We start from the raw sequence: 26,084 nt of genomic DNA, 5'->3' as shown, positions 1-26,084 counted from the left end.
TTTGCTATACTTTAAAAGGGTTCAATTGAATGTATTCCTTTCTCATGGACTTTGAAAAGTTCAGCCTATTATATAAGTGTGGAATTCCTTATAATTTAATAGCAAGGCATTCCCTGGAGTCCCTGTTAGAGTTGAGTGGTGGGATAATGACGATAGATCTGGGGTCCAGATGCTACTACTGTCGTGTATTTTTTCATTTGGTAGTGTTAAAGCTAAGAGTTTAATTATATTTCAGAAATTTGTTAAAGTAGATGCCACTTAGTTTTTTTTAATCAAAATGATCTGCGGCTGCTTTTTTTTTTTTCAGTTAAACTGTGTTTGTTATTAGCTTATATATATCGTGTAACTGCTATTTGAAACAGAAATATGATCTTGGAAGGCTTGATGATTCGTTTGTTGGAAATGACCTCTAGCCTCACGCAGTATGTGATTTCACTAAGCAGTCAAGTGCAAAGGTTAATTTTGTATCGTATCTGTGCAATAGTGACACCTGCTGGTGAATTTTACATATGAAACACAGTGATGGGAGGTCATCCTTCTCCAGAGAAATGGAGCAATTGCATCAGAAATATGCCGAACTGCATATTTGTTCGTTCATTTGCACAATTTTTCATATAAGAATAAATTACATTTACAGCAGCAAGTGTACATTTCATAATATGAAAAGATAAAGCTAAAATGATAAATTCAAGCAAGTACATTTTGTTCTTTTACAACAAAAGGCCTCATGCACACCACCGTGTTTGGTCAATGATATATGATGCTAGGAGTCACTGCCTTCCTGCGAAAATACTGTCCCGTACTGAAAACATGATTACCGGTGATTAAATGAAGTAATATGCCCAAAAGGACCTTTAAAAATGTATTCTGGTCAAGCCTTTGTGATATTAGAACAACAAAACCAGCTGATCACATGGCCTCCCTCTGCTTAGACTCAGGAATGGTGGCAAATCAGAATTTCTGTGCTGCTTACGCCTCATTCACACGACAGGGTCCGAGTGTCGGCCGATAAAATCGGCCGTTTTCTGCCATTTTTCCGGGCCGGTTTGCATCCGTTTTGATTCTGTTCCGGGCCGTTTTGCCGTTTTTAACGGCCGATTTTGACCCTTTTTGCATCCATTTTTTTCCCTGTCCGTTTTAAAATCGGATGAATTTCATTTAAATTTGTTGCCACACACAGCCCTTTGTAGATAATGCCACACAGCCCCCTGTAGGAAATGCCACCCAGCCCCCTGTTCGTAATGCCACCCAGCCCCGTGCAGGTAATGCCACCCAGCCCCGTGCAGGTAATGCCACCCAGCCCCGTGCAGGTAATGCCACCCAGCCTCCTGCAGGTAATGCCACCCAGCCCCCTATAGGTAATGCCACCCTGCCCCCTATAGGTAATGCCACCCTGCCCCCTGTAGGTAATGCCACCCAGCCCCTTGTAGGTAATGCCACCCAGCTCCCTGTTGGTAATGCCACCCAGCTCCCTGTTGGTAATGCCACACTGCCCCTTGTAGGTAATGCCACCCTGCCCCTTGTAGGTAATGCCACCCTGCCCCTTGTAGGTAATGCCACCCTGCCCCTTGTAGGTAATGCCACCCAGCTAGCTGTTGGTAATGCCACCCAGCTCCCTGTTGGTAATGCCACCCAGCCCCCTGCAGGTAATGCCACCCAGCCCCCTGCAGGTAATGCCACCCAGCCCCCTACAGGTGATGCCACCCAGCCCCCTGCAGGTGATGCCACCCAGCCCTCTGTAGGTGATGCCACCAAGTCCCCTGTAGGTGATGCCACACAGCCCCTTGTAGGTGATGCCACACAGCCCCCTGTAGGTTGCACCCATCCCCCCCCCCCACATTCCAGGAGAAGTCACTGACTTCAATGTCCATATATGCCACAGGTCGGGAATTCCGCTTCAGAAGTGAGTGATGTCACTGTGTCCATATATGGACAGTGTAGTCACTCACTTCTCCTGTAGCGGAATCCCCGGCCATAGAGTCGGGGATTCCGCTGCAGAAGTGAGTGACATCGCTGTGTCCATATATGGACAGTGTAGTCACTCACTTCTCCTGTAGCGGAAGTGAGTGACATCGCTATCTCCATATATGGACAGTGTAGTCACGCACTAATCCGATTTATGAACGGCCGTCACCCGGCCGGAAAACCCTGTCGTGTGAATAAGGGCTTAGTGGTGATATAGTATCCCATGACTTGCTGTTTCCCCGGGAGAGCAGCAGTGTCAACTCTGGTGTTCCATGTAATACGATGTAGCTACTATTTGTAAAAAGGTGAAGAATGAGGCTTATCGTGCAGAATCTGCTGGAATGTAGCCTCTACTTGCATTGTACCTTTGGGAACATGCACCCAATTTTCAATTTACATTTAGGTTGTTCTGTTTTATGATATTTGCACTAGGCGGCTATTAAAATCCATAGGTATTTTTTTGATTTCTGTGAACATACAGTCTTCCCCTTATATAAGCATTCTCGAATAGGACATATTAAAAGCACAACTGATATAGTGTTTAATTGTTTTTCAATATGGCAAATGTATTTTATCTTAATGGTATACCACATAGCTAAAAAGGTAAGGCTTTGTTGACATCTGCAATTTCTGTTAATACTACCGGCACCCGACAGACCTTATTGGCTTATGCAGCGCTATTATTTCCAGCAAATCTGTAGACACAGACTCCCAACTGAGCCTCTGACATAGAAGTAAACAAAGACTTATGAATGCAAGGCACTGTATCGCTGGAACTAAAATCTTTATGGAAATAATGTTTGTAAGCTTTAATTTCTAAAAATGCTAATGCAATTTCTCGTACCAGCAATGTGAGATGTGCAGATCTGGTGGTTAATGAGAGAAAAAGAAACTTGATTTTTCAGGTAGAGACAGTTCATTACCAGCTCCTCCAAAGCCCACTTTTTGGAGACGCAGAGGTTTTCTGCTGACGCAATGTAATTGGCATCAATTATTAGCTTTTCAAAAAACATCTGACTATTCAGTGGAGGTTTTATTAAAACTGCAAGATAAGCAGAGGAGGAAGACATACAGAAGCAATTTATCTAGGGCAGCACACTTACTATGAGAAGCCTCTGAAAGTCCCTTTCAAACAGAACCTATTTGTTAGATCGTAATAGAAAGATATTACATGTTTATGCTACATATGTAGTGTATTACACTTTTGCTTTCTCCGGAAAAATAGGACAATCAGAGTTTAAAGGCTTGGCACACCTTTGAAATAGTGTTTTGTTTTTGTTTTTTTTTTGCTTTTTTTTTTATAAAAATGTGATTGCTGCAAGTTTCAAAATACTTTTTATTAAAAATTCTTTTCATTTTTTGAGATACAGCTGCATTGTATACTGTATACAGAGCTGCTGTATCTAGCGCTGAAACCTGTATCTGTCAGTTCCATGGGACTGACGGGTTCAGTGTCAGCAGGTCCACGCAGGATCGAGCTGCTATCGATCACATCTATTTTACTGTAGATATCGCCCATTAACCATTTCATGACCAAGATAATATCTATATCTTAGTGGAGGCTTGGCCTACATAGCAGACTAATCAGAGAATGTTCAGAGGTACACTACCGTTCAAAAGTTTGGGGTCACCCAAACAATTTTTTGTTTTCCATGAAAACTCACACTTATATTTATCAAATGAGTTGCAAAATGACTAGAAAATATAGTCAAGACATTGACAAGGTTAGAAATAATGATTTTTATTTGAAATAATAATTTTCTCCTTCAAACTTTGCTTTCGTCAAAGAATGCTCCATTTGCAGCAATTACAGCATTGCAGACCTTTGGCATTCTAGCTGTTAATTTGCAGAGGTAATCGGGAGAAATTTCACCCCATGCTTCCAGAAGCCCCTCCCACAAGTTGGATTGGCTTGATGGGCACTTCTTGCGTACCATACGGTCAAGCTGCTCCCACAACAGCTCTATGGGGTTGAGATCTGGTGACTGCGCTGGCCACTCCATTACAGATAGAATACCAGCTGCCTGCTTATTCCCTAAATAGTTCTTGCATAATTTGGAGGTGTGCTTTGGGTCATTGTCCTGTTGTAGGATGAAATTGGCTCCAATCAAGCGCTGTCCACAGGGTATGGCATGGCGTTGCAAAATGGAGTGATAGCCTTCCTTATACAAAATCCCTTTTACCTTGTACAAATCTCCAACACCAAAGCAACCCCAGACCATCACATTACCTCCACCATGCTTGACAGATGGTGTGAGGCACTCTTCCAGCATCTTTTCAGTTGTTCTGCGTCTCACAAATGTTCTTCTGTGTGATCCAAACACCTCAAACTTCGATTCGTCTGTCCATAACACTTTATTCCAATAGAAGGTATATAGAAGAAGTCCTCCAGCTCACCTGACACTTGCTGTATGTGTCGCGGTCATCGCACGGGCTCTTGTGTCGGCACACGATGGGTATAGACAGGCAGAGGCAAAGGGGCTGAGTCCAGCGCTGAAGAGGATAAAAAGGAAACTAGTTCCAAGTTTAATAGATATTCAATTAAAAGGTCCAATAGGTTGGAGTCCTAGTGTGCAGACAGGAGTGAGTAACGATCCAGTCCTGGAGCCTACGCGTTTCAGACGTTAAGCACGTCCTTAATCATGGCTGTTACAGCCATGATTAAGGACGTGCTTAACGTCTGAAACGCGTAGGCTCCAGGACTGGATCGTTACTCACTCCTGTCTGCACACTAGGACTCCAACCTATTGGACCTTTTAATTGAATATCTAGTAAACTTGGAACTAGTTTCCTTTTTATCCTCTTCAGCGCTGGACTCAGCCCCTTTGCCTCTGCCTGACTTTATTCCAATCTTCCTCTGTCCAATGTCTGTGTGCTTTTGCCCTATTAATCTTTTCCTTTTATTAGCCAGTCTCAGATATGGCTTTTTCTTTGCCACTCTGCCCTGAAGGCCAGCATCCCGGAGTCGCCTCTTCACTGTAAATGTTGACACTGCCGTTTTGCGGGTACTATTTAATGAAGCTGCCAGTTGAGGACCTGTGAGGCGTCTATTTCTCAAACTAGAGACTCTAATGTACTTGTCTTGTTGCTCAGTAGTGCAGCGGGGCCTCCCACTTCTCTTTCTACTCTGGTTAGAGCCTATTTGTTCTGTCCTCTGAAGGGAGTAGTACACACCGTTGTAGGAAATCTTCAGTTTCTTGGCAATTTCTCGCATGGAATAGCCTTCATTTCTAAGAACAAGAATAGACTGTCGAGTTTCACATGAAAGCTCTCTTTTTCTAGCCATTTTGAGAGTTTAACCGAACCCACAAACGTAATGCTCCAGATTCTCAACTAGCTCAAAGGAAGGTGAGTTTTATAGCTCCTCTAAACAGCAAAACTGTTTACAGTGGTGCTGACATAATTGCACAAGGGTTTTCAAGTGTTTTCTAATCATCCATTAGCCTTCTAACACAGTTAGCAAACACAATGTACCATTAGAACACTGGTATGATGGTTGCTGGAAATGGGCCTCTATACACCTATGTAGATATTGCATTAAAAACCAGACGTTTGCAGCTAGAATAGTTATTTAGCACATTAACAATGTATAGAGTGTATTTCTGATTAATTTAATGTTATCTTCATTGAAAAAAACTGTGCTTTTCTTTCAAAAATAAGGAAATTTCGAAGTGACCCTAAACTTTTGAACGGTAGTGTACATACATTCCATTTTATCTGATGGACAGGTCCCAGATCCAATAGTGAGATCAGTGGTCAATAAGAGAGAGAGACTTGTGCTCAAAAAATAGAGACAGCCTACAAAGTATCTAAATGCTGATTGTGTCCATGGGCGCATACAGTGCAGATGCAAGAACTGAGTAGTAAAAGTCTGCAGAAATGGGGTATAAGTGCGCAGGCACACAGACTTAGAATCTAAAATTGCATAACGAGTATAATGCACATAATTTGTAACTTAGTCAGTATTTCTAAGAGTATCTTTCACAATAGGAGCTTCAGGATACAGGTCTCCAGGTAAGTCACAACAGCGCAGATGCGCAAACTTGGAAATGCAGAGTGGTGAAAAGGAGTGGATATAATGTGCACGATTAGAGACTGAGGCCTAATGCACACGACAGTGTTTTTTTCTCAGTGCTATCCGCACTTTTGCCCACAGCACACGGACCCATTCATTTAAATGGCCCCATGCACACGACTGATTTTCAGAGACCCGTCTAGGGGCTGTAAAAACTCAATACATCTCATTTTACTGACCATTTTTGCGGATCATGGGGTTTCCGCCTACCTTTTTTTTTTTTACTAATGACACTGCGGAACGTTTTTTTTGTGGACAAATGGACCGCAAATGCAGATGATGGTTTGTCCGTGGTCGTTTGCATTAGGTCCGAATTTGAATCAATAGTCTCTCAATGGGAGGAGGAGGAGGTAATACTTACTGGCCAACTGTGTAAGCAGTATAAAACTCCCAAAGACCAGATATAGCAATAATAACAAACTGCATAACTTATATTACAAATTTCTGCAATGTGGATTTAGACATATTTTTCGGAAATATTTGTAGTCACTTTATCTGGTAATAACTTTGGAATGCTTTCACCTATCCGAGCGATTCTGAGATTGTTTTCTCGTGACAATAGTTTTTTGAACAACCTTGTATTTTTCTACGACGTTACAAGGCTTAGAACTTTAGCAGCAGTTTCCCACATTTTCAAGAAAATTTCAAATGCCTTTTTTTATAGGGTCCAGATCAGTTCTGAAGTACCGTTGAGGGGTCTATATTTTGGGAAACCCTCATAATTTACCCCATTTTAAAAACTGCACCCCTCAAAGTATTCAAAACAGCATTTAGAAAGTTTTTTTTAATCCATTAGGTGTACCACTGGAATTCAAGCAAAGTGGAGGCGAAATTTACAAAATAAATGTAATTTTTTTCAGAAATTCAATATATATATTTTTTTAATTATATATATATTTTTTTTATTAGTATTAACATAGAAAAAAAACAGTAGCAAATACAGACGTGCAGGCACAAAGTGGATTAACAAAAAGAAAAAATTTGTACGTTACAATGACCGTCCATACATAGTTCAACACAATATAAATACAATGGAGTACGAGGACTCATTGGGCGGACTGTCCAAGATCTGTCTATGCATTATGAAAACATTGATGAGACTACTTTCATCTCGGAATATACAATAAGAAATAAGAAGCTTCGCTTTATGCTACTTCACGTCAGCATCCACCGCTTGCACTAGATAAGAAAAGGTTCAAACAATAATAACATGACAATAGACAGATACACTAGGGTAGGAAGAAGGTAAGGGAAAGATGGATCCTAGGAGCTATCATATTTTATCTATTGGGCCTAAGTGTACTTTGAGAGCAATGGTCCCTGTCATGGTGGTCTAGAGGAGTCATACATGTCCCATGGCCTCCACACACTAGTAAAGCGATCTATGCGGTTATTCAATGAGGCTGTCAGTGATTCCATTCTCCTGACTTCTCTAATTCTATTATGAAGGGCATTCAACGTAGGAGGAGTAGTGCGTTTCCAATGAGCCGCAATAAGACATTTTGCAGCTGTAAGTATATGTAGAAGCAACTGGGACTGGACCTTCCCCCATCCCTTGGGTGGCACATTTAGAAGATAGGTCAAAGCTTGCACTGGGGGTCTAACCTCCAAAACCCCCTGTATAAGATCTCCAACCTCCCTCCAGAAGGGCCGTATTAGTTGACAGTCCCAAATGATATGAGGAAGTGACCCCACGTCGCTGCGACATCTCCAACACCTATCCGATACCAAAGGGAAAATGCGATGGAAGAATTCCGGAGTGTGGTACCAATGCATCAAAATTTTATATTGGTTTTCTTTATCAGCAGGACATAGGGATGATTTCGCTGCCCCCAGCGACATGGGGAGCTCCCTACCCAGGTACGCCTCCCACCTAACCATATAGCCATGTCTGGCCGTCTCCTGAAGAGGCGAATTAGCGAGGATAGCATATATCCCAGATATTAAACCCCTAGTGGAGACAGTCATTTTACAGAGCATTTCAAAGGCTGTGGGTTTAGAAAAACACGTTTCCGCTCGCATAGAGTTGGCAAAATGTGTGATTTGCATATAACTAAAGTAGGAGTTTTCTGGTAAGTTGTATTTAGCTTGCAACGTCGGAAACTGTAAAATCGTTCGTTGACAGGGGTCTACAATGTCAGCAAAGTAAAATAAACCGGCTCTCGACCACGGTTGGGACATTTTTGTAGTAAGGCTCACAGGTAAGGAGGGATTATATAGGAAGGGTGTCATTAGAGATTTTAAGGAAGACAATGCATACTTCGCTTTAGATATCCTCCAAATATTCCTAGTGAACGTCATTAAGTGTAGGAGGGGGGTCGTCAGGGTGTCTGCCGTTCCAGACCACAACAAAGCATTCGGGTGTGTAGGTGCGATCCACAGTTTCTCAATCTCAGTCCATTTATTGTATGCCCTTAGTGAGGTCCAGCATGGGATCCTTCGCAAATGTACCGCCAGGTAATACCGGTAAACATCTGGGACAGCTAAGCCACCCGACATAACAGATGAGAGCATGACTGAGCTTGGGATTCTATGCCGTCTACCCGCCCAAATGTACTTCAAAAGAGTCGTTTGAAATTTGCACATGTCCTTTCGAGGTATAGGTACCGGAAGGGTTTCCAAAAGGTATAGATATTTTGGTAGAATAGTCATTTTAACCGCCGATACTCTGCCGAAAAAAGACAAGGGCAGAACAGACCATCTAGATATGAGTTTATTTATTTCTTGAAAGAAGGGGGCATAGTTATGTTTATACAGGGAGGAATATGAACTAGAAATCAAGTATTTTATTGTTTCCGTCTTCCAAGTATATTTAAAGGAGGACTGCAGGGTCGATATAAGCGACAGGGCCAGATTAATCGGTAAGGCTTCTGTCTTAGAGTTGTTGATCTTAAAACCCGAATGGCGACTATATTCTTTTAGGACCGAATGCAGATTGGGCAAGGAGATTTGTGGATTGTGCAGAGTCAGGAGGACATCATCGGCGAAGAGGGATATTTTAAATTCCCTATCTCTTGCCATGATACCTTGAATGTCCGGATTTCTCCTGATACAGGAAGCCAGTGGCTCTACGCATAGCACAAAAAGGAGGGGAGAGAGTGAGCACCCTTGACGGGTACCATTGAAGATAGAAAGGCTTTGAGATGTAGCATGTGGCAATTTTACCGTTGCGTTCGGGGAGGAGTATAATGCACGTATCGCGTGAAGAAAAGGGCCAGAAATACCGATCGTCGCTAGGGTGGCGAAGAAGAAGAACCAATCCAACCGATCAAATGCTTTCACAGCGTCTAGACTTAAGAGTAGGCCCGATGTTTCTGATTTATTGATAACATCTATCAGATCTATAGTTCTTCTAGTGTTATCTCGCGCCTGTCTATGCATGACAAATCCCACTTAGTCTTTTTGGATCAACCCGGGTAGAAGGGAGCCCAGCCTATTGGCCAGAATCTTGGTGAATATTTTTAAGTCTGCATTCAGCAGCGATATCGGTCTATAGTTAGAACAATCAGAGTGGTCCTTCCCCGGCTTAGGAATAACCGTGATAAAAGAATGAAGCATTGAGGAGGGTATCTGCTCCTCCGACAGGAAGGAATTAAAGAGATCTATCATGTGTGGAGTTAGAGAATCCTGAAAGACTTTGTAATAGAGATAAGAGAAGCCATCAGGACCCGGGGATTTACCATTAGGGAGCTCTTTGATCGTGTCCTGTAACTCATCTAACGAGATGGGTGCATTGAGCATGTCGATATCCAGTGTTGTAAGAGTGGGGAGAGAGCAGGATTTTAGATATTCCGCGAGGCATTGGGTTTGGGCAGTTGGGTTGGTAGGGAGTTGAGACGGGAGGGAATACAACTTTGTATAATATTGGTGGAATAGATTGGCCTGTTGGTTAGGGTCAAAGAGCAACTGACCTTGTGCATCTTTAAGCACCGATGGGGTAAAATGTAGTTGATTGTTACGTAATTGCACTGCCAGTAGTGAGTGTGCCTTATTCCCCCGCTCGTAGTACTTCTGTTTAGTGTATAATAATAATCGTTCCACCTTGGCTATAGAGAGATCCTTCAATTTACTCTGCGCCTCAACAATCCGATGGAGAGTGGATGTAGAGGGAGATATGGCCATTCTACGTTCTAGGGTGGTAGGAGTCGCTGTCAAGTCTACCTGTTGTTGTTTCGTGTCCCGTTTGAGACGAGAAGAAATGGAGATACAATGCCCCCGGAGAACTGCTTTATGGGCTTCCCATATTGTAGATAACGTAGGGACTGAGTTCTTGTTAAGGGTAAAATATGAGTCAATGTGATTCTTAAGAGCATCCCTATGTATCGGGTATTTAAGCAGCCTTTCATTTAGTCTCCAGTGGCATTGCCTTGTAGTCCGTAAATCTGAACGGAGGTCAAGCAAAATCGGTGCATGGTCCGACCATGTGATAAGGCCAATGTCCGCCGAGGATGTAGAGCGTAGGCCCGGTATGTTACCCAAAAATAGATCTATCCGTGTATGAGTGTTGTGCGGGTGGGAATAGAAGGTGTATTGTTTAGCCGAAGGGTTAGAAAACCTCCATAGGTCATATAGATTATATTTACGGATCAGGCGACGAAAGGCTAAGGTATGTCTGCGTAGGTCTGATGATGGCGTGGGCGTAGTGAGGGATTGTCTGTCCATCACGTCGGACAGGGGGAGATTAAAGTCCCCACCTATGATGAGAGTGTTGGACGGGAGGCGCGAGAGTTTGGCAAACACTTTCTCCAGAAAAGGGACCTGCAAGGTATTTGGAGCATATATATTACATAGCGTTAGAGGAACACCCTTCATTGTCCCCACCAGGATAATATACCGACCCATTGGGTCCACAATGGACTTACTGACTTGCAGCGGACAGTCTCTAGAGACCAGAATTGCAACTCCCGCTTTTTTCTTATTTTGCGTAGCCGTGTATACCATAGGAAAGTGGGGCATAGCAAATTTAAAGGAGCCAGATCTGTCACGATGCATTTCCTGGAGAAATGCAATATCCGCTTTCAAGCATTTTAGTTCTCTAAGCGCTAATCTCTGCTTGACATTAGAGTTTAGGCCCTTAACATTCAAAGAAACTATACGCGCCATGACAGATCCAGAGGCAGCAAATCAAACATGAATATAAACTCCCAAGAAGGGCCCAACCTGCATCTATAGCGGGACAGTAAGAGACTGCATTTCTTCTCCATCTCTCCGGTGCCATGCTCCCGAAGATATCTCCTAGTAGAAGACCAGAATCCAAGGAAAGAAGGGGAGGGATAGGGGAGACATAGACATAAAAACACGTAAGGTAATAGCAATAAACATATACAGTGACATTGCATTATCAAGTCATTTAAATGACTATGAATGGAAAGTACCTTCCATATGGAGACATAAAAATTCAATCGGTTCTTATGCGTAACGAACTGTGAAAACACTAGGTGCATAAGATGCACTAGGAAAATGAATCGTCTCTGTAGGGGATAAGTGCCCCTAGAAGCCGACGCAGCCGGAGCCCACCTTAGCAACTTTTGCTCCAGGATCAGCCAAATCTGATGACTTGGTCTGGTAGCCCCCCACCACCACCTATATGGGTGTAATAGAAGTTAAAAGAAAATAACACATAACATAGGAATAGAGAAAAAGTTCAATGCGGTCTGTGCACTAGGCAGTGCATTTACGAGTAGCAGCCTCCCGCAACAAGCTCTTTTATCTCCGGGTCGGAGACTTGCGACCTCTGTCGAGAATAGGGTCCCTCAGCGTGGTGGGTTTCTTTTTTTGCGGGACTTTGTGCCAGACGGGTGGGGGAGGCGGAGGGGGTAGAACGAGATCCCAACTAGGTAATTTCGGTGATGGAATATCCAGTATGGCACAGAAGGCTTGTACATCCATAGGTGACCTGAGGACTGCAGAGCGTCCATCTCTTCTGGCTGTAAGGCTGAAAGGGAGTCCCCAGCGGTACAGGATGTTGGCATCTCTCAGGATGGAGAGCAGCGGGCGCAGTTGTCTCCGCTTATGTAGTGTAATTCAAGATAGGTCAGGTAGTAGTTGAATCGTAGCATTTCCATATTCAATGGCCCGTTGGGTTCTGGCCTTGGCCATAATGTTTTCCTTCAGCTCAAAGTCTGTGACACAGCAGATGATATCTCTTGGTAGGGTGGTAGCCCCTTTTGGCTGCAGGGCTCTGTGAGCTCTGTCTAATTTAATAGGATGGTCCACAGCTGCGCCTATGACTTTGTTAAAAATGGTCGTCAGAATTAGTTTCACATTTTCGTCTTGTTTAGGTTCAGGTACACCCCTGATCCTAATGTTATGGCGTCTAACCCTATTGTCAAGATCTTCCAGGTGGTTATGGTAATCGGTGGAGCCGTGTTTTGGGCCACTACCGTGGATTGCAGTTGGGAAATATATTGGCGGGTGGAGTCGTGATCATCCTCCAACGTCTCCACTCTATTGGTGACATACTGTATGTCCTGCTGTATAGCTGCAATGGCGGCACTACAGGTATCTTTTACCTCTGCTATGAGAACCTTGAAGTCCTCTCTAGTAGGAAGCTGGCAGAGGATGGTATGCCAGTCTGACCTTTTAGGAGTGGGGCACTCAGAGTCAGAGGATGAAAGCCCTGCCTGGGAGTCCAAGCCTCGGTCACAGGAGGGTGGCCGTGTCAAAATGGAGGGAGCTTCCAACTCCGCGTCACGTGTCCCTCTTCTCTGGTCCCTAGAACGTTTCGAGAAGGAGGGGATCTCGTTCCTCAGAGGCCTCGGAGCTTTGGGCAAGAGTGGGAAATTCTCTAGGGTGAAAGGTAGGTCACCAACCTGTGAGCCATTATGTTGTGGAGAGGCACTCGTCAGGAAAGCTTGCGGTCCCTCTGGGTGCGGTGAAGAGGTATCCAAAGATGGCGGGCTGTCGTCCACGTGACCGTCTTCCCGACCCAGGTCATGGCGTTGTACAGCGGGTATAGAGCCAGGTAGCTCCGGTGTCAGGGACCGTACCTGATCGGCAAGTGGGTCTCCCTCCAGGGATTCCAATGGGCACCAGGAAGCCTGTGATGCTGTGTCTAGGGAAGGCGCCAGTAATGGCGCTTGTTCCACCTGTGGGTCTGCGCGGAGGAATGCGTCCAGAATGCCGGAATTTGGCACGCGGGAGGGTGCCAGTTTATTCTCTGGCTTCTTGGGCACACGTTTCACCATCTTGCGGGTGTATTGGGAGGCTAAATCCAAGATCTACCGCAGTTAATAGGGTGGTTAGTGGAGGAGCTCTGAACCGTGCGTCCTACTCCATCGACATCCGGTCACGCCCCCAGAAATTCAATTTGAATCAATTTTTTTTCTGTAACACAGCAAGTGTTAACAGAAAACCACAACTCAATATTTATTGCCCAGATTCAGCAGTTTTTAGAAATATCCCACATTTGGCCCTAGTGTGCGAATGGACTGAAGCACAGGTCTCAAGAACAAAGGAGCACCTAGTGGATTTAGGGCTGGATGATTTTTTTGCCCAAAAATGTAATCTAGATTTTTTTCAACACTTTGAGCGATTTTCGATTTGAATCTCGATTTTCTTCTTTTTTTTCTGTTTATTTAACAGTAATACCAAGAGATAATTTAATAAATTTTCTTTATATAAATAACTTTAACATATATTGCTATAAATATTGTACGTAACTTCACAACTTTTAACCTCTGCATATACCTTATTTTCTCATAAATACAAGTGGAAAAATGTCTATCTAGTGGATTATAACTTCTGTGTTCCCCCGCAGGGAACAGGTTAACAGAATCTATAATCAATGATGCGCTCCGTGCACTAACATCCCTCTCTACCCGTCACCACCTCTGCCGGTCTCCGACAGTGCCGGATTCACACGACCGTGATTGGACCGTGAAAAATGGTCTGTGTGTCAGCTGGATTTCGCGGCCCAATAACGGTACATGTGAACGGGATTCCTGGCATCAGTCATTTAGGCCACAATCACACGACAGTGAAAAAAAGATGGGCATTAAAAACTGATCAATTGTCAGTTTTTCATGTCCATTTTGCATCAGTGTCTCCAAATTCTCATCCATTTCCAATCCGTCCTTCATGGGCGTTAAAAAAAAAAAAAAGATGGATTTCATTTGTCAGGATAGATAGTGCCCCAGTGCCCACATATAGTGACCATGCCACAGTGCCCACATATAGTGACATAGTGCCCACATATAGTCAGTGGCACAGTGCCCACATGTAGTGATAGTGCCCACATACAGTCAAAAATCCCACATAGTGCTACCCCCAATATAGTGCCACAGTGCCCATGTAGACTGTGCCACACCCACTTGCAGATAGTACCCCCACCCCTATGTAGATCGTATCCCACCTTGTAGATCGCAGCACTACCATCTCCCTTGGAGATAGCACGACCTCATGTAGATCTCACCCCCATATGTAGATCGCAGCACCCCTTCCTTCCTTGTAGCTCACACCCCCACCCCCTGCAGGTTGCAGCACCACCCGCCTCTCTTGTAGAGCGCACCCCCCACCCCTTGTAAATCGCACCACCCCTCCCTTGTAGATCGCACCACTGTAGCTGCCACTAGGAGCTGACTCAATTTGGATTAATTCCTGGGCGCCAAGTTGCATTTACAGAGCCCCTGCGGTACCATTACAGTAAAAACCCCTGAAAGGTGACTCTATTTGGTAAACTACACCCCTTGGGGAATTAATCTAGGGGTGTAGTGAGCATTTTGACCCCACAGGTTTTTGCTGATTTTTTTAGAATTGAGACGTAAAAATAAAAAAAAATGTAAATTTTTTTTTCCCCAATAAGATTTCGTTCTCGCTCAAAATTTTACATTTTTACAAGGACTATAGGAGAAAAGCACCTCAACGTTCAGCAATACCCCATATGTGATTGCAAACTTCTGGTTGGGCCCATGGCAGGGCTCTGAAGGGAAAGAGCGCCATTTGGCTTTTTGAGTTCACATTTTGCGGAGTTGGTTTCTGGGTGCCATGTCGCATTTGCAAAACTTCCTAAGTTACCTGTACACTAGAAATTCCCCAGATGGGACCCCATTTTTGAGACTTTACCCGTCGAGGAATTAAAATAGGGGTGTAGTGAATATTTTGACCCCACAGGTGTTTTAAAAGATTTTATTAGAATTTGGCCATGAAAATATAAATCTACATATTTCCAATAATGTTGTTTTAGCTCAACATTTTAATTTTTACAAGGAATACAGGAGAAAAGACATCCCAAATTTTGTTACGCAATTGCTCATGAGTAAGGCAGTATCCCATACGTGGTCGTAAATTGCTATTTGGACACACAGCAAGGCTCTAAAGGGAAGGAGCGCCATTTGGTTTTTGGAGTTGAGATTTTACAAGATTAGTTTTCGGACACCATGATGCATAGTGCTGAGGTACCAGTACAGTGGACAACCCCGAAAAATTACCCCAGTAGTGAGCATTTTGACCCCGCAAGTGTTTTGCAGAAATTACTACACAATAGATGTTGCAGATTGAATATTGCCATTTTTCCACATATATGCAATTTTTCCACATATATGCCATTTCAGTGCCTAATATGTTGTGCTCAGCTTGTGCCACTGGAGACATACACCCCATTAATTGTTAAGCGGGTTCTCCAGAGTACAGTAATACCGCATATATGGTCATAAACTGCTGTTTGGGAGCACGGCCATTTGTCTTTTGGAGCACATATTGTTCTTGATAGTAGTTTTTTTGGGGGGTTTTACTGGTATTTCAGCTTATAATGTGGGACATATGTAAGCTGTGCGGAGTACATCAGGGTATATGTAAGCCGCGCGGAGTACATCAGGGCATAATAGCATGATGTAATGATGGGGTGAATGAATATTAAAATTAATAATCCATGGATTGGTGTGGTACAATTTGAACCAATCCTATATTCGCAGACCAGGTTTTTTCGGGCAGGGGTCACACTGATAAATGTTGTCCTTTCTTATACCCTTTTTGAAACACACTGCACTTTTTTTGGGCCCTTCCATTGTTTGCAGTTTGGAGAACTTCGCTGAGAAAGTGTTACCCTGTCATAAGGCAGCCTCGCTTCCAGAGGAGATGATGACGTTTTGGGGCAGATGTGCTTGGGCCCTCCCCGGTTTCCAAACATTAGGGCCTTCATAATTAATCACCTCTTAAAACTGAAGGAATGTTCCCAACTGACCTGTACATCGGGATAGCAAGTAAACGTTATACAATGCCATCTTTACTATTTGCACGGCCAGCTTTACGTACCATGGGACACTTCTATGTAATAAATCTGGGGTTTTGTACAAAATGTCTGCGCTCCAGTATTGCCAAATCTTTGACTTCTTCACTAGCCCTATTAGCAGCACAAGGCCCTAAAGTGTCCTCATCTCCGCTGCATCTACAGGGCCCACCTGTGGGGACTAGCAAATGATAATGTGGGGTTTTTAGTGAAAAACTACTGGACCTAAAAAATTTGTCTGGGCCATCATTTTGCATCATTGCGTTCAGAGAGTTGTAACGTTTTCTTTTTCCGTTGATGGAGCTGTGTGAGGGCTTGGTTTTTGTGGAATGAGCTGTAATTTTAATTTGTTTCATTTTGTCGTACATGTGTAGTGTATTGTAACTGTGATTCTTCGACTGACAGCCTATTAGGTCCTGCCTGTACCTGGCCAACCAGGAAGCCGTTGCTAGGCTTCCTGGTTTCCATAGCAACCATCGGCACGGGGGGATAGGTGCCCCCTCCCTCTGTAAACCACTTAAATGTGGCAGTCGCTATTGACCTTCGCATTTAAATCGCATTGCTTAACCCATTAATGACCGCCGATAAGCCTTTTCACGGCGGTCCTTAGTGGGCTTTATTCTGATGCAATAGCCTTTTCACGGCGCTGCATCAGAAGAAAGTAAACAGAGCAGGGAGCCGTTAAATCTCCCTGCTCTCAGCTGCCAGAGGTAGCTGAGGGCTGGGGACATCCCTGCTCGAACGTGTGAGATCGATATTAGTATCGATCTCACCCGTTTAACCCCTCAGATGCGGTGCTCAATAGCGGGCGCCGCATCTGAGTTGGTTTGGAGAGAGGGAGGGAGCTCCCTCTCATCCCACTGACACCCGGCGATAAGATTGCCGAGTGTCTATGTCTCCGATGGCAGCCGGGGGCCTAATAAATGCCCCCAGGTCTGCCTGTAGTAAATGCCTGTTAGGTCATGCCAGAGTCATGTCCTAGCAGATACCTGTCTGTTTTAAACGGACAGGCAGTAATACACTGCAATACAAAAGTATTGCAGTGTATTATAAAAGCGATCGGATGATCGCATATTAAAGTCCCCTAGTGACTAGTAAAAAAGTGACAAAAAAAAGTTGAATAAAGTTAATTAAAAAAAATGTGAAAAAATAAATAAATGAAAAACCCACTTTGTCCCCTTACAAAATGCTTTACTATTACAAAAAACACAATAAAGCAAAAAAGTTACACATATTTGGTATCGCCGCGTCCGTAACGACCCCGACTATAAAGCTGTTACATTATTTAACCCGCACGGTGAACGCCGTAAAAAATTCAATAACAGACAATGGAAAAATTGCTGTTTTCTGTTAATTCGGACTTTAAAAAAATGTGATAAAAAGTGATCACATCTACTCTCAAATGGTACCAATAAAAACTACAAGTCGTCTCGCAAAAAAAAAAGCCCTCATACAACTGCATCGGCGGAACAATAAGAAAGTTATGGCTCTTCAAATATGGAGACACAAAAACAAATAATTTTGAAAAAAAAAGTGTTTCTACTGTGTAGTAGAAACATACAAAATCTATACAAATTTGGTATCTTTGCAATCGTAACAACCCGTTGAATAAAGTTATTGTGTTATTTATACCACACGGTAAACGACGTAGATTTAGGACGCAAAAAAAGAGTGGCGAAATTTCACGTTTTCTTCTATCCCCCCCAAAAAAGTTAATAAAAGTTAATAAATAAATTATATGTACCCCAAAATGGTGCTATTAAAAAATACAACTTCTCCTGCAAAAAACAAGACCTTATACAGCGATGTCGACACAAAAATAAAAAAGTTATAGCTCTTCGAATGTAACGATGGAAAAACCTAAATAATGGCTTGGTCATTAGGGCCCAGAATGCAAGCAGGGGGAAGGGGTACAAATCAAGGACTGGTTCTAGTCTGTATTGAAGTTCAGGACTTTTAGTCTTTTATTTTCTATTGCGTGTTCTTTACCAATATTAACTAATTATATATATTTTTTTTATACAGAGATTATGATGTAAGCCAATTTAATTATATGTATGCCCAGTATGTGGCTAACACCATGGAAGCACTGAACATACCGAATGTGAGTAAGGATACAAGATTTTCATGGACAGTAAGTAAAATTAAAATTCAACATTTATTGCAACAGCAAAATTAATATTACATTTATTAAAAGTATTAAAAAATGAATAATTGCTGTAGTAAAATAGAGTTGCTACATTCCCTGCAATTGAGTGAATGGGGAAAAGGAAAATTAAATGTAGAGGTAATTTTATTGCTGTATTTATAAATAGATGGATGTTTTATAGACTCACAAACATAATTAGATTATACATTATGACTTGAACACATATATTGACATCTGGCGCCATTTTATAGTGTGTGTGTGTGTGTGTATATATATATATATATATATATATGTGTGTATGTATGCATGCGTGTGTATGTGTATATATATATATATATATATATATATGTGTGTGTATGTATATATATATATATATATATATATATATATAAAATAAGTTTAATAATTTTGCAAATACTTTGATTTACTTTCACTGATACTGAGCATTAGCAATGTTATTCAAAGGCTCTGATCATGATCCATTTATTTCCTGTATAATAATTCTGTCAGGCCTTACATTTTTTTTCTTACTACATATAATAATGCTGCATGCTGCTCTATTCTGGCTATCCTAGATCAATGTAAAACTGAGCCTTATTAATTATTATAATAATACAAAATCCAGTCCCCCGTTCTACGCTTGTTTCACCTATTTAAAATATATTCCATTCGTATGTTTTCTACATTTTCTGGGTTTTCCACAGGAAGCAGCTATATAAACAGATACTGAGAAAAGACGGTGTCAAGAGATTTAGACAGTTGCTATCTTTTATCACTTTGACAAAAGTTAGTCCCTTTGCCAGATAGCTTATTGCAAATTGAACGTTGTGAAAAATAGCAGACATAGACTAGGGAAGTCATGCCTGGAAGTAGTTTTCTATCTTTAGAGAATTCTTTTTGGGTATAGTTGATCACACACGGTGGTCCTAAATTTGTTCTAACAGCCACCTGACATTTTTGTTCACTTCGACCAAACATGATCTGCAAGATCAAAAGATAGAATTGCGGCACCTGTGGTCAGGATATGTATGATGGATCTCCTATAAATTACAAATAATCTCTTGAGTTGAGAGTGGTCACAGAATTTGCATTGTCAGTAGCACTTTTAAAAGAATATACCAGACGGTAACATACACCAAAGAATAGATGTATCGTTTATTATAAATGTATGTCACTTTAGTGCTATTGTTGGTGGTGGTTAGCATGTGTTGTGGTGGAGAATACTTCGTAGTGTGATAAAGGTTATCTGGTGCTAGTGTTCGCTATTTCAGTAGGCCTCATGCACAGAAAACTTATTTTTTTCCTCCCGTAAATACGGGTCCTTTGTCACAAGTATTCGACCCGTATTCCACCAGTATTTACGTACCCGTACCCGTAAATACGGGTCCGGTGTCAGCCGTATTCACTGACCCGTTTTCTCTGCACTAATCGGCAGCCCCTTCTCTCTATCAGTGCTGGAAAGAGACAAGGGGCAGCCCTCTCGGGCAGAGTTTCCGCAGCGATTCAAAAGTAAAAGAAGTTCATATGTACCGTTGTCTTGGTGACGCGTGCCTCTTTTGACATCCAGTCCGACCTCCCTGGATGACGCGGCAGTCCATGTGACCGCTGCAGCCTGTTATTGGCTGCAGCGGTCACATGGGATGAAACGTCATCCCGGGAGGCCGGACTGGAGGAAGAAGCAGGTAAGTTAACTTTTAAGGCCTCATGCACACGATCGTAGCCATGTGCACGGCCGTGATTTTCGGGTCGGCCGGCTGCGGACTGTCAGCCGTGAGCCGCCCGAAAATCGCGGGACATTATTTTCAATGAGCCCGGACCACAGAAGACGGCCGTAATAAGACAGGTCCGTTCTTTCTGCGGTGCGGGCTCCCGGGCCATGCACGGTCCGTAAAAACTACGGTCGTGTGCATGGCCCCATAGAAATCAATGGGGCCGCAATTCTCACGTGGATTTTCGGGGGAATTGCGGCCGCAAAAGCACGTTCTTGTGCATGGGGCCTAATATAATTAACTCCAGCGGTAGTCACTTTCGCGGGTGCTGAAAGAGTTACTGCCGATCAGTTAACTCTTTCAGCACTCTGGACAGTGACTATCCCCTTACGTCGCCTAGCAATGCTCCCGTAATTACGGGTGCACACACGTAGCCACCCGAAAATTACGGGAGCCCCATAGACTTCTATGGGCCTGTCCGTGCCGTTATTACGGCCTGAAATAGGACATGTTCCATATTTTTCAACTGCACGTAATCAAACGGGAAGGTACCCGTGGCCAATAGAAGTCCATGGGCTCGTAATTACGGGCGTTTTTACGTTTGTGTGCATGAGGCCTAACTGTACATTGAATTTACTGTTTTGAACTATAACAATTAAAACTACTCAACTAGGGAAAGTACTTTTTGGACAAACCTAAATCCCTAGCAGATTGTTTTGTCCTAAATCCAAGCAGCCTTGCAAATTAAATAATGACGGCTAAATTTAGTTGTGCATAATTGTATAAACATTAAATAACTTTCCATTCTGTTGATATTGAAACGTTTGTTCTGACTGGGAGCATCTGATTTAGTCAGTTTTTCAAGATGAACAATATTTTCAACCCCTAGACACCCTACACAGGACCGGATGTAGGACTTCCTTTGTCATGTTAGTGGTGGGTGTCTGCAAGAATCTGCAATAACAAAGAAAACAAAAAAGCCACGTCAACAGTATGCGTTGCGTTAGGAGAGTTTTATACAGATTTATGATTTCATTCAGAATGTTGTGCTTAAAGAGGCTCTGTCACCAGATTTTGCAACCCCTATCTGCTATTGCAGCAGATCGGCGCTGCAATGTAGATAAGAGTAACGTTTTTATTTTTAAAAAACGAGCATTTTTGGCCAAGTTATGACTATTTTCGTATTTATGCAAATGAGGCTTGCAAAAGTACAACTGGGCGTGTTGAAAAGTAAAAGTACAACTGGGCGTGTATTATGTGCGTACATCGGGGCGTGTATTATGTGCGTACATCGGGGCGTGTTTACTACTTTTACTAGCTGGGCTTTCTGATGAGAAGTATCATCCACTTCTCTTCAGAACGCCCAGCTTCTGGCAGTGCAGATCTGTGACGTCACTCACAGGTCCTGCATCGTGTCGGCACCAGAGGCTACAGTTGATTCTGCAGCAGCATCAGCATTTGCAGGTAAGTAGCTACATCGACTTACCTGCAAACGCCGATGCTGCTGCAGAATCATCTGTAGCCTCTGGTGTCGATGTGTCCTCGCTCGTCTGACACGATGCAGGACCTGTGAGTGACGACACAGCGTGATCTCTGGAGAACACGGCTGTGTCTGCACTGCCAGAAGCTGGGCGTTCTGAAGAGAAGTGGATGATACTTCTATGCACAACGCCCAGCTAGTAAAAGTAGTAAACACGCCCCGATGTACGCACATAATACACGCCCAGTTGTACTTTTACTTTTCAACACGCCCAGTTGTACTTTTGCAAGCCTCATTTGCATAAATACGAAAATGGTCATAACTTGGCCAAAAATGCTCGTTTTTTAAAAATAAAAACGTTACTGTAATCTACATTGCAGCGCCTATCTGCTGCAATAGCAGATAGGGGTTGCAAAATCTGGTGACAGAGCCTCTTTAAGGATGCTAGCATTTTCTCCTATAAGCCCAATAAATAGTTGGAAATAGAGTTCTGGTCATGTTTAAACTATTTGAAATATTCCATTTGGATGTTTTTTATGTTATTCTAGGCTCTTCACAGATAATGATGAAAATTTACATTCTATAACAATGCTGACGTATATATTAATCCGGGTATATAAAAAAAGGAAAAATAAAAGCATTGGTCCGCTCACCATACCCTCAGATATATCTTGTACCAGGCTGGAGTCTTGTTGGTCTTCGTAGACGTGAAAAACGTCTCCGTCGGCAACAGATGCAAAAGTAAAAATCCTAATTTTTCATTCATAATATTAAAACAAAGTAAATACAATCCCAGGGAGGACGCTTACGCATTTCGAACCGCTAAGGCTCTTAATCATAGCTGCCAGCATACGAGCTGTGATTAAGAACATTAGCAGTTCGAAACGCGTAAGCATCCACCCCGGGATTGTTTTTACTTTGTTTTAATATTATGAATTAAAAATTGGGATTTTATCAGAGAGAGTGCTGGACAAACCTTTTTCAAAGATTCCTACCTATGTAAAATACTATCTGACGACTCCTATAGGTGCTACAATGTCTGCCATTAGAGTTTGTCATCTTTCAAAATCAAGAGGCTTTTATGCAAAGATAGCGCAAACAGCCACATAAAATCTTTTTAGGAAGAAATGTGCTGTAACGCCTTCTGCTTGCCAGATATCCCTCAAGTATAGTATAATACATTATTCAAGTATGTTAAATATTTCTAGAAGATTTTAAAGATATCTTTAACATTTATGTAAATCTCATTGACATGTTGTCTTCCTGATGCAATATTCTGTTACCGGAAGAAAAGAAATTGCCAGATTGACAGGAACTCTTATCTGGTATCATTTGATTGATTTTTGAGCTTACATTATAAGACAGTTGCAGGAAAACCTGTAGGGCCCTGTTCATACTAAATTTTTTGCAGGCAGAAAATTCTGCCTCAAAATTCCGTCTTGAATTTTGAGGCAGATTTTGATCTGCCTGCACGCTGTTTGCCGCGTTTATCATGCCGTTTTTCTCCCGTGGCCATTGAGTGCCGCGGGCAAAAACGCTTTTTCTGCCTCCCATTGATGTCAATTGGAGGTCAGAGACGTAAACGCCTGAAGATAGGGCATGTCACTTCTTTTTCCCGCGAGACGGTTTTTCCACTCGCGGGAAAAAAAACTCCTCCGCCTCCCATTGAAATCAATGGGAGGCTTTTTTGGCGCGTTTTCCGAGGCGGTTTCTGCGTAAAAAAACCTCTGTGTGGACAGGACCTAGTAGTAACAAATATCATAAAGAAAATTTCAGTGGAATGAAAATTTAGGCAAAAAAAAGTTTAAGGGTTCCACCAGGGTTGATATTTTCCTATTACCATGCTGAAGTGTTTGTGAGTCATGCTTATTTTTTACCAATGAGATCCAGTAATACATCATTTTATAGATCTCTTCAATGTATAGCTAGCATGTATGTAGTCCAATGTATGTAGTCCATCTATCTGGTAATTGTAGCATGGACCTCTTCTGGCTGTTCTTTCCCCTTGTTCGTAATTATATTGTCTTTTCTTTACCAACTATGTACCAACTCTTTAATTGCAACCGTATTACTCAATAAAAGTGGCTTGCAGGTTGGCTATTGCAAATTAATAACAATAAAATGTTTTCCTCTACACATTGCTTCTTTTTGCTGCTAAGACTATGACTGAATTTTTATAGATTACATTATTGTATGTATATTCTGTGTTATTCTGGATGAATGGCATCCTATAGCCTGACAATACAACTTTTCTTGACAGAATGAAAATGAAGAAAATAACAGCAAGGAAATTCAAAGTCTGCTCTGCACACCAATTAAGAATGAAAAGAAGAATAAAGTAATAGGTGCTTATATCTTATATCTGTATTTTTGCAAATGAATTTTCTTTTGTGTTGAATGTCAAAAAAAGTAAAATACAGTGGGTATGAAAATATGACATATATAACATAGTTATGTTTGGTGTACTTTGCTGTGCACTTTAGTGGCCTTTTGTTTTAGGAAATTTGGGGGAAAGTGTCTACTGTAACTACTAGGTGAGGGGGCTGCTCCCACTACTGGCTTGGGAAGGGGTGGATTCTGTGATTACTGCTGTATTTATAGCATATATTATATACTATATTATATAACTTTACTATTATATATATATATATATATATATATATAGATATATATACACCTTTACTATAGGAAAAATAACTCTAGTATGTGCCTCCTCATCATAGTATTTAGGATTTCCTCATCCCAAAACTTACCATAATTTGCTGTCTTTAAAATGAGCTCTAGTGTGTCTGAGGGAGAAAAATTAGGCTTCAAAGGGATTTTTCTATTTTAAAAAGTGATGGCATATACTTAGGACATTCCATCACTTTATGATCAGTGGAGGTCCAACCTCTGAGATCCTCACCGTTCCTGAGAATAAGGGGTCACAGTGCTGAATCAGCGCTACAGCCCCTTCTAAGTTTTCCCTGCACGGTGACTCTTTCATCCACTGAGCTGTGCATGGACTCCAGCCGGTTCCATTTACTCTAAAAAACGCTAAATCAGCACTACAGCACTTTTGTTCTCAACTTGATGGCATATCCTAGCGATGTGCCATCACTTACTAAGATGAAAATTACTCTGCTACATTGTCTTTGAAGCCCAGGGGTGTATAAGGCCCTGTTCACACTGAGTATTTTGACGAGTTTTTTTGAGCGGAAACCGCTCCGCAAAACTCGTCAAAAACCGGCCGAAAATGCCTCCCATTGATATGGGAGGCGGAGGCGGTTTTTTACCAACAGGGAAAAACCGCCTCGCGGTAAATAGAAGCAACATGACCTATCTTGAGGCGGTTTCTCCTGCAAAAAACTCAGTGTGAACTCAGCCTAAGGCTGGGTTCACACAGAGTTTTTCGACGCGGAAACCGCGCCGCAAAACTCGTCAAAAACGGCCCGAATATGCCTCCCATTGATTTCAATGGGAGGCGGAGGCGTCTTTTTTCCGTGAGTGGTAAAACTGTCTTGCGGAAGAAAGAGGGGACATGCCCTATCTTCGGGCGTTTACGCCTCTGACCTCCCATTGGCATCAATGGGAGGCAGAGAAAGCGTATTTCGCTGCGTTTTATGCCCGCGGCGCTCAATGGCCCCGGGCGAAAAACGCTGCGAAAATCGGCGTGCAGGGAGAGGAAAATCTGCCTCAAACTTCCAAACGGAATTTTTGAGGCAGAATTTCCGCCTTGAAAAATCTCTGTGTGAACCCAGCTTTACAGTGCTATAAATAAAAAACTGTGCTTTGTGGAATGGGATACAGTCCATGTTCTTCTTAGCCTGTACATTAGTCTTTTAGCTCAGTGTACAATAAACAAAAATAATAAAATGTAGGTGCAATGGGGACCACGGTCTTGACTACCAGTATATCACTTGGCTAACACATGTACAACAACTAGACACCATTACAATCCACCCATCAGCGGATGATATCATAAGGCTGCAAGAAGACTATGTCTTGATCACAACTGATTATTTATACAAAGTTTTCTTGCTTCTTGAAATTCATCCCTGCATGCTTGGCAAATATTACAGCACAAATAACTGCCAGATTAATTAACTAATACATATTAATTCATATCTGTGTGATTTACAGACAAACCATGCTTCTTATTTTTTATTTGATTTCCAAAGCACCATTTCTGAATGTATTAATGGCCCCAGTGATATATTTATCATAGGAGTCTGCCAACTTATAAACAAGGTGGAAGAAAACTCTGGCAAAATCAAGGCCTTCAACCGAAACGATGAGCAATTTCTGGAGGCCTTTGCAATTTTCTGTGGCTTGGGGATCCAGAACACCCAGATGTATGAAGTTGTAGAGAGAGCCATGGCCAAACAGATGGTGACATTAGAGGTGAGTCCACAATAAAAGGATTGTTTCTTGGCAGCCCGATGTGGTTCTAACATCTTGTTCAAGCATTAAATAATTATTGTCAACCACTAGCTTTCAAA

General features: G+C 42.3%; 1 protein-coding gene across 1 annotated transcript in view; it reads left to right on the top strand.

Moving 5' to 3' along the window:
• The window catches only part of PDE5A (phosphodiesterase 5A), a 325,066-nt gene that overhangs the window by 137,460 nt on the left and 161,522 nt on the right, over nt 1-26,084 (top strand). Inside the window, exons 7-9 of the mRNA XM_075860590.1 lie at nt 18,291-18,399; nt 23,864-23,948; nt 25,811-25,986. Coding sequence (XP_075716705.1) covers nt 18,291-18,399; nt 23,864-23,948; nt 25,811-25,986 — 370 coding nt within the window. The remainder of the gene's footprint in view (nt 1-18,290; nt 18,400-23,863; nt 23,949-25,810; nt 25,987-26,084) is intronic.

The sequence above is a fragment of the Rhinoderma darwinii genome, chromosome 1, assembly GCF_050947455.1.
Source record: "Rhinoderma darwinii isolate aRhiDar2 chromosome 1, aRhiDar2.hap1, whole genome shotgun sequence".
Taxonomy (NCBI): Eukaryota; Metazoa; Chordata; class Amphibia; order Anura; family Rhinodermatidae; genus Rhinoderma; species Rhinoderma darwinii.
The sequence above is the reverse complement of the archived record's forward strand: the minus strand, read 5'-3'. Positions and strand labels throughout refer to the sequence as shown.